This window comes from Barbus barbus (genome assembly GCF_936440315.1).
Source record: "Barbus barbus genome assembly, chromosome: 14".
Lineage (NCBI taxonomy): Eukaryota > Metazoa > Chordata > Actinopteri > Cypriniformes > Cyprinidae > Barbus > Barbus barbus.
In genome coordinates this window covers 7,296,968-7,307,006 of record NC_136742.1, presented here as the reverse complement: position 1 = coordinate 7,307,006, position 10,039 = coordinate 7,296,968, and the positions used below count along the sequence as shown (strand labels likewise).

Sequence of the window (10,039 nt, the reverse complement as noted above, 5' to 3'; positions counted from 1 at the left end):
ATCCCTTTGTCTTTTTGAAACACTCTAGTTGGTGAAAAATTGTGAATATTATTTTCATCGAGTTTTACATATGGGTAATTCTGGTAATATTTAAAAAATTAATATGCTTGTTTGGAATTTTAAGCAAGTATTTTTACAGAATAAAGTAGGGGCTATTCACACAAAATGTGTTGGGGAAAAAATGGGTCAAATTGATTCGAAAGTTTGGAAGGAACTTCGTTCATAACGAAAGTTTTGAAAATAACCGTGATGCCAAAATTGTTTAATTAGAATGTTTGCAACTAGTCTGTATAATGGCCAAAAATGTTCCCTTTGAATGATTTATCTCAAGAAAGGCGTTTATATTAAAAAGTAAAACTTATTTTAACTTAAGCATCATGTTTTTAAAATGCTGTGTTGTGCTTAAGACTCCACAAAAGATTCAAGAGCAATAATCAAAGCACATGTTTGGAAGTTCGGACTGAACTATCAAATATCAAACGTTTTAAACATGTCTTTGATGCCCATAGATTGATTCGAAGGTTCACAAATAGTTTGTAATGCCCAAAAATGTTCACTTCGAACTGTCTCAAGACGAAGTTAAGTTCATTTTAACTTTTAAAATGCTGTCATGCGTGAGATGCTGCAAAAAGACATAAACAATGGTAAAAGCACGTTTACATAAAACCATAAAACCATTTTTTTTACCTTTACCTTTTGAACTCTTATGTGCAAGATGCTGCAAGAGCCTTGAGTAAAACACGTCCGTGTGTTTACATAGAAAAACAATGGAAAAGCAGCAGAGTATAAAAACGCATACTGTGTGAACAGCCCCTTACCATAAATGCTGTGGTCAAGCTAAATTTCATGTCATTGTGTAAATAAATGAACAGGATTGAAATAAGAGCTCGAGTTTTTAAAGATCAAGCACTGTCTGACTAATGGTGTTCATTTCTTTGGAAATGTGTATTATCAATCTGATTTGTGTCATTTTATCAAAGAGGACTGAATGTCACAAACCAACTAATACCACAAAAATATTGCACATATAGCCGTCTATACTGTTATTTTTCCACCAAAAGTTATGTTACTTCCTGGAGGATGATTGAAGACTGTGTGAAAATTATTTAATATTTGATCCATTATACAGCATGAAAGCATATTATAACATGGATTTTAGCCAAATTTACCCAAGCAGAATATCGTAGTTATGTTATACCATTCATCGTAATGCGTGTCTTGTGTTGACACAGAACATAAAAATGACACAAGAGCCAGTAAAAAGTTAATTCTTTGGATCTATATTGTCTTGACAGCATGTCCTCATGGTCAGATCTTTATCCTACCGCACTGTTCTCAAGTGTATCCAACACAGATAACAGTTTCAGCCGGATTGTGGATTTCATTTGTTGTGTTCATTGTGTGTATGTAGTTGTTTGGTTGGTAAAGGAGGCCATGACGTTTAGCAGCTTTGTCTTTGTGTGTGTGTATGCATATGCTGTCTTTGTACTGGCCTCATGTCAGTGCTTTGCGTGCAGCTGCAGCTGGGTGTGTGTGTGTCAGAGGGGCGGGTCTGTGGCTGCTCATGCTCACCATCTGTCCGCTGCTGACACCTTTGTTCCGTGTCGGGATTCCGGCCCTGACCTCACCCAGAGTCAATTCATCTGGCCATGTGCTCCTCAAGCCAAGGTCTGAGCTGCCATTTGAGCACTGTGATCTGGATTTAACCCAGTGATCAAAACACCAATGCTAAATTACAATATAACAACATAATGCAGCACATTTGTATTTATAGATGTATGTTTTTTAGCACTTCTTAAAGTGAATATATTTTAATGTGTTTATTTATAAGTACATATTTTGAAGAATTTTTGAGAACAGATTGCTAAATCTTTTTTTATTTATTTAATTTATCTTTATTCATTCATCTTTTATGTATTTATTTTCCTTTTAATTATATATTTTTTTCTTTTTCTTTTTCCTCTTTTAAACAGGCCAGTACCAATACCAGTACTATTTTCTACATTTTAAAAATGAATATAATACGTGTATATACTTTTAACAGTTTTTGAGTACAGATTGCAAAAATCTTTGGGATTCATTCGTTCATTCATTTATGTGTTATTTTATTTTTCTAAAATTATTGTTTTTTTAATTGTTTGTTATTTTTTTCCCAAACAGGTCAGTAGCAAATTCAAATAATAAAAAAAAGTTCATTTAAAAAAAAAAAAAAAAATTTTGAACATATTTCAAAATCTTTGGTCTTTTATTTATTTATGTGCATGCGTATTTATTTATTCATTAATTTGTGCTATTTATTTTATTTATATTTATTAAGTTGATTTTTTTATTATAATTTAGTTTTTCCTAAAATTACTGTTTTTTTTTTTACTTTTCTTCAAAAAAGGTCAGTAGCAAGACCAAATAATATCATACATGTGATGGAAATGTAGGTTACCACACAATAGCTCTGGCTGCGCTTTGATCAGAAGAAAAGATTAATTCAGAACTTAATTCTCATGAATATTCAATGACCTCGCTGTCCGTCATTGGCGGCCACGCCCAGTCTGCTCTGGGTCTCTTTAAAGCGACAGGAAGTGCGAGTTGAGGTCCAGCCTCAAAGACTATAGTGTTGTTCGCAGCGGTGGCTGGTACATGGGTTTTTCGACGTCGGGGTGTAAAGGTCTTTAAGAAAAATATCGCATGCCATTACTGTACACTCGTCTGTAAGCAGAGCGTGCTATTTGTGAATGTTAGTATGAATGGTAAGGTTGGGAATGGAGCAGCGGGCGGTATGCTGGCCTGTATTGAGGGTCTGCCGCCGCTGCCCAAGAGCCTAAGCGGACTGCTCAACTCCAGCGGCGGCTCGTGGAGAGAGATGGAGAGGATGTATGTGAAGAAGACCATGATTCAGGACGACTTGAGCCGAGGAAGGAATAACACGGACAATCTGCTGGCGAATAAACCAGCAAACCTGGATGCCGCCCTTGCTTTGCTCAGAAAAGAGATGGTAAGGGTACAGAATAGTAAGCAACAGCTGTTCTCCTGACTGCAGGCGTTCATTTAACTTGTCAGTGCCTGTGATTTAAAGGCTAGTGACCTTCCTACCTAGTCAACATGCTTGGACAGCGTAGTCACGAATAGAACATGTCTGTAACGCGAATCGATTCGGAAGGAACAACAATTGAAGGCGCCTGCGATGCTCAGATTAATCGATTCGAATGTTCGCAACTTGTCTGTAATGGCCAAAAATGTTCGATTTGAATATTTAGAACACCCGTGTGATTGAATGTTCTGATTGCATATTAATTGGTTTGTTTTTTGTTTCCTTTGATCCCCAACATTGTTCGATTAGAACGTTCCAATTGCGCCAGTGATGAACAAAAATGTCCGATTCAGATGTTTTGAATTCACTTGTGATGCCCAAAGTGTTAGATTATACTTTTAAGAACTAGTCTGTGGTGCCCAAAAATCTTCATTTGAGATTTTTTTTTGAATGTGACTGTCATTCTGAATGTTTCATTTGAATGCTTTAACACTAGTCCAATGTTTAACAATGTTCGGTTCGTCGTTTTTGTTCAGTCTCACAAAAATGTTCAATTTGCTAATTCGTAACCTGAAACCAAATGAATTTTTTTTTTTTGAATCTTTTGAAAGTGAACCTGATCTTCAATTTTTTGTTTTAATTTTAATATTTTGAAAACTTCTGTGATTCCCAACAGTGTTGGTGATGAACAAAAATGCTCTATTCCAGTGTGCGGTTCATACATTCAAAACTTGCCTGCTATGGCCACAAATGACCGTTTCAGATGTTTTGAGAGTGACCCTGATCCACAAAAATGTTCGATATGAGTGTTCGGTTCAGGACTACCAAGTGTTACCCAAAAATGTTCAATTTGAATATTCTAAATGCACCTGTGATGAACAAAAATGCAGGGTTCCTGCATTCGTAACTTATTGTGTAAACATTTAAAAGCAACATGGTCTATTTTGAGTATATTTGTGCATTACCTTTTGTTGTGACACTTGAACCATTACTGGGAAAGAATCAAATCATTACAATATCAGAACAAAGCTAAACCAGAAGAACATAAGGTTTGGAATGCAAACACCGAATATGCATTATGTGAGTAAACACCACAGATCGATTTGAAAGTAAATGTTTGGTTTTGAGTCACTTTGTTCTAGCGTGCAATGTGTTGTCCCTGTGATGTTTCCGTAAGCACTCATGAGAGTTTGTTTGCGCAGGTGGGTTTGCGGCAGCAGGACATGTCCCTGCTCTGTCAGCTCTGGTCCCTTCACGAGTCCATCCAGCAGTACAAGGGAAGCTGCCAGGACCTCTCCGCTGTGTCCAGTGCGGATGGACCCTACGGGATGGAGAACGGTTATTTCGACGAAGATGAGGAATATTATACTGAGTCCAGTATGACACCAGCCGAAACGCCAGATGGAAACGATACATCTCCTAAAAACGGGACATCCAAAGACAGCTGGATACATGACTCGTTCCATATCACAATCTAAAACACTTTAACTCTTTAATGCAAACAAGCTGTGCCATTATTTAGTTTGCTGGCATTTAGTTTTACAGCAGGCTCTTTCTATAGGACATATAATTGAGAATTATTATTTATTGTATAATATTCTACATAGTATTTTTTTTTTTTCCAGATTTAATCAACATTGGAAATTTTATAAGATCTTTTTTTATAAGGGGAGAAGCATATCATTTCATAATGAGGTTTACAGTAAATCATGTTAAACTTGCGTTGATGAATTTCTAGATATTTGTTTAATGCTTCACCCCTCTGAATTCAGAAAAGTCTTATTTCTGGTTGAGCAGTCGCTCGCTGGGTGCTTGCAGAAGACGGGGTTTTGTTTTTTATTGAAAATATGTATTCTGAATATGCTGGAAATGCTACCTATTGTTTGCTGAAATGTAATCCAGGGTATAACCAGCACAAAGAGCTTGTGACAGCATCACCAAAACAAAATGCAATGTCCCAGTTTGTTCATTGCATTATGTATTGTGTAACTCATTATGAACACGTAAGCAAGTAAATCGATAACCAGCTCCATAACATTTCCATAGTGTTTACTTCTCACATTGTGTAAACCTATTCTAGATGTTTTATTTATTTACTTATAATTGCTGCTTGGATTCAGTCTTCCATTGTGCTTGAACTTCCTCTCAGTGCATATCATGGGAGTGTCATCGTGTCAAGTGACTGGCATAAGGTCACCTGTATTCATAATGTGAGTACAATGCCCATTAAATACACCCAAAAGATTCAGTGTGTGCATATCATAGCATGCCATAATGTAAGCATTTTATACAGTGTAACATTTTCTTGATGTGTTGGTGAATCTAATGCCTGGAATTCAAAGATTTGCACCGTTATGGATCATCTAATTCTGTGATTGATAACTGATAGTCATCAGGGAGCGTTTCCTAATATCAGCCAAGAGAGAATGTCTTCTACCTCTATTGTGTTTGAGCTCTGAAGTCTTTTTTCTCACACCAGCAGACACAAACAAGTGGCTGTTTTTAATTCCAGCATTTACACAAATCCTGATTCGATTTGAACACACTCTTCCAATATATTACCTTCAATTCTGAGAGAAAAAGTGAAAAAATGTTATGCATCCAGCAAGGCTTTGGGTGCTTTGACCAAAATCAGCACTGAACTTCACACATCGTGCCTTGACACACCTTGGCTTTGAATCCAGGTGTTTTTGTTATCTCTGTTATCATACTATTTCATATCAACATCCAGCATCTTCATGCATGCATTTCAGTCCCTCTCATTAACAGAAGAAAGTTCCACCCAGAATCTACTCACCACCCATCTCATTATCTCCTGCAGTCATTTATTGCTGTGATCCTGCTCGGAAATTCCCACTCGGTTTTCGTAATTTGCATAGGAGTCAGTAAAAGTGATTTTTGGCCTGTTTGATCTCTGTGGTTGGATGTGAAATGATTTCTGCAGTTGCTGCAGTTTTGCATACAGTGATGTTCAATTATCTGGTTAGATAGCATTTGTGTGTTTGTTTTCGGTCAGTCTGTGTTCTTGAATGTTTTTCAAATTTTTAAACGCAAAACATTGCATATGTGAGGTTTGAACTGATAATTGATACAGGAATGATCCTTTTGTATGTTTTATTGTATGTGTTAGCGATATAAAATAAATGCAATAATGTATGGCCCATCTGGTTTTTATGCGTTTTTATGTCACTTTAGAATTTTAGTGTTCAAATTCTTCATTCAATATATCAACATAATTATGAAATAAATACTAGTGCTGTCAAACAATTAATCGCATCCAAAATAAAAGTTTTTGTTTACATAATATGTAAACAAACTGTATGTATACTGTGTATATTTATTATGTATATATAAATACACACACATGCATGTATATATTTAAGAAAAATATGTTAAGTTTATACATTTAAAATATTTATATATAATATCAATTATATGAATATAAATATGTACATGGAAATATTTTCAAAATATATACTGTATGTGTGTATTTATATATACATAATAAATATACACAGTATGCGCACAAATATTATGGAAACAAAAACTTTTTGGATGTGATTAATCGTAATTAATTGTTTGACAGCACTAGTATTTGTAATTTTGTTGATATTTATATTGAATGAAAAATTGTAACATTTATATTGAATGAGTCATTTGACAGCACTAATAAATACCTTTATTTATAAAAAATTAAAAATAAATAGTGGAGAAAAATGTGGCTTTCCAAAATAATATATTATATAATATAGTATGCATTGTTGTCACATGACATTTTTTTGCTTATTCCAGTTGTTTAATTTGCTCTTAAATGCCATTTTGTATAAAAAAAAATATCTTAGTCCCATTAAATAATGAATGAAGTTGATACAACTTTAGTTCCATCCATTACACTGGAAATAGAAGGTCAAGTTGATGCATTGTGGGATACAATATTTCACACATTAAGCTCTTTTATAATGCTCATTTTGTCCACTGAATCTATTCTGTATATGCAGAAAACATGCTTAATGTACACAGTATACATTTTCTGCAGCTGCAGTATTTAGTATGTATACTGTGCACAGTATCCAAATCATATGCAGAATATCAGCCTGACCTACATATGCCAACTGAACAGTACACAAGAGCTTACTAATGCAAAGCACTCAATTTAACTTTCCATCTCCTTTTTGATATTTGACTATCCTGCTTAACTTGAATCCTCTCGCTAAATTAAACGAGGTCAGGTGTTGACCATGACTGTGTCCCAATTCAGCGACTGTGTCCTTTGAAGAACGCAGACATCAAAGTCCACGCCTTTTTGGCCACAAAGGTCGAATTGAATTGCTAAATGGTAAGAGTGGCAGTAATATTTGTACAGGACTTTTTAGAGAGTTGCATTCAACTGTCTAATACCAAGCAGGGTTCACATCCTGTCAAAATATGTTCACCTTGGTCCATTTTGGGGATGTCGTGGCCTAATGGTTAGAGAGTCTGACTCTTAATCCAAAGGTTGCGTGTTCGAGTCTCGGGCCAGCAGGGATTGTAGGTGGGGGGAGTGAATGTCCAGCGCTCTCTCCACCCTCAATACCACGAATGAGGTGCCCTTGAGCAAGGCACCGAACCCCCAACTGCTCCCCGGGCGCTGCAGCATAAATGGCTGCCCACTGCTCCGGGTGTGTGTTCACGATGTGTGTGTGTTCACTGCTGTGTATGTGCACTTTGGATGGGATAAATGCAGAGCACGAATTCCGAGTGTGGGTCACCATACTTGGCCATATGTCACTTTCACTTTTTTATGTGCATAATATAAAGTATAAACTAGCTATGAAATCACATCCTAGTAAGATTTTCTGTAACATTTGTGTCATTAGATATTCAAAACCTATTACAATGTTGAAAAAAAAGGGTAAATTCAACATTTTCTTTCAAAAAGAAAAAAAAAAAGAGGTTGGACAAAATAATGTGAACACCTGAGATATAGGCAGTATTCAGAACGTCTATCAGAACAACAGAGATGTTGAAGACGGGAATCTGCTTCTCTCTCTTCTTGATTATATTTAAGTCAGGTGATTTGTCTAGCCTGGTCATAGTTTGAAGCTCATCTTGGTCAGGGGTGTCCAAACCTGTTCCCAGAGGGCCACTGTCCTGCCAAGTTTCGGATTTAGGCTGCATCCGAAAACTTAGGCAGCTGACTTCAGCGTTTTTGCACGAAGGCACTTCTGATTTTGGACAGGCGTCTGAGGCAGCGAAACGGTTTAATGATCTACAACAAAATAGAACGAGTTTTGGTGATAACTAAACTAATATTTAATTACTACAATACTAATTTCTCGCTAGAAATTACATCAAAAGTGCAAAAAGTTAATCAGAAATAAACATTTACACACAAACTAACCACTAAACGTAACTTTCAGACACCATCTTTTATTTTTTAGCTCAACCGTCACGGAATGGAACGCAGAGGATTGTGGCCGAAGGCAGCATTTTTCAGTTTTTGGATGCAGCCTTAGTGTGCCATAAAGGGATAGTTCACCCAAAAATGAAAATTCTGTTATTAATTACTCACCCTCATGTCGTTCCAACCCCATAAGACCTTTGTTCATCTTCAGAACACAAATTCTGAAGCGATTTTCAAAGATATTTTTGATGAAATCCGAGAACTTTCTGTCCCTCCATAGACAGCAACACCACCACGTTCAAGGCCCAGAAAGGTAGTAAGGACATCGTTAAAATAGTCCATGTGACGTCAGTGGTGCAACCGCATTTTTATGAAGCTACAGAATTTGTTTTTGCGCGCAAAGAAAACAAAAGTAACGACTTTATTCAACAATTTATTCTCTTTTGTGTCAGAATTCGATGCGCATTCACGAGATCATGAGCAGAGAATGACACGGAAGAGGTTTTATGATCACAACAATATCCTTTTCACAATTTAGCACCAGTATCTGTGATTAAAGTTCTATAAATTACAGCTCTTTCATGGATGTTGGCTCTGTGAAGTTCTCTGTGGTTGGTTTTTGTGGAAACAGGGTCTTCAAGGTCAATATTGAGGTTTGCTTGTTTGGACACAATCTTTCTTAATGGTTGACAGTCCCTATTATTCACCAACTCTTCTTCTATGCTAATGAAGTCTTGCCATGTTTTGTGTACACTCATAAACATAAAGACTCCCAGGCTCCCATGATTTTTCCAATTTAGAAGTCTGACAAGTCAACTTTTTCACCAAGTGCTCCTCTTCTCAACACAATTCTTACTACACTTCACAAACTAGAGAATACAGACAATGAAAAGATAAATACAAAAATGAAGGCCGTTTCTCAATACCAAGTTCGCAGAGTCTGGACTTCCGTCCTTTCGAGTTTGGACTTGCCAAGTTCGACTCAGAAGAACGAACTCTCGAGGACGGGAGGACGAACTGAATTCTGGGTTATGGCCTGTATCAAGTCCGCACAAGTCACCTCTCGATGCATCCTCGGTAAAAGGGGCGGATCAAGAACACATCCGGGGATTTGAACTGGACTTGGCTAGATGTGAACTTTGAATTGGAACAGTACTTGGGCAGCGACTGATGACGTTTCACAAGTCCACAAGAACACAAGTACAGACAAGTACGCATATTGAGAAACGGCCTACGTTTCACTGTAAACCAGTGTTTCTCAATTCCAGTCCTGGGGGCCTCCAGGACTGGGATTGAGAACCACTGCTGTAGACTACACAAATGAACCCCTATAATAACAATGGGTGTTGTTCACATTATTTAGTTCAACTCCTGTACGTTTAGCCTTTATGCCGTAGCTATAGCATGACTTTATACTCATCTGAACAGAGCCAGAGATGCTCTGTTTTATATCACCGGTCACATTGCTCATTGCTGTTTGAATAGCGTCCAGCACTAATTGGCATATAACCAATGGGCAGAACAGTGAGTCATTGCCCTGATATGCCAGGAACAAACTGACAATGGGATTAAAAGTCAGATGTTCATGCTGAATATTGAGGAGATGAATAACAGCTGCAGGCCACTGATGA

General features: G+C 36.8%; 1 protein-coding gene across 1 annotated transcript; it reads left to right on the top strand.

Moving 5' to 3' along the window:
• The first annotated feature begins 2,571 nt into the window (after positions 1–2,571).
• On the top strand, positions 2,572–6,349 carry LOC306879844 (protein FAM89A-like). The gene is made up of 2 exons (XM_079433055.1): positions 2,572–2,989; positions 4,228–6,349. Exons 1-2 carry the CDS (start codon positions 2,738–2,740, stop codon positions 4,501–4,503), a joined length of 528 nt encoding a protein of 175 aa, XP_079289181.1. The 5' UTR covers positions 2,572–2,737; the 3' UTR covers positions 4,504–6,349.
• The last annotated feature ends 3,690 nt before the right edge of the window (positions 6,350–10,039 follow it).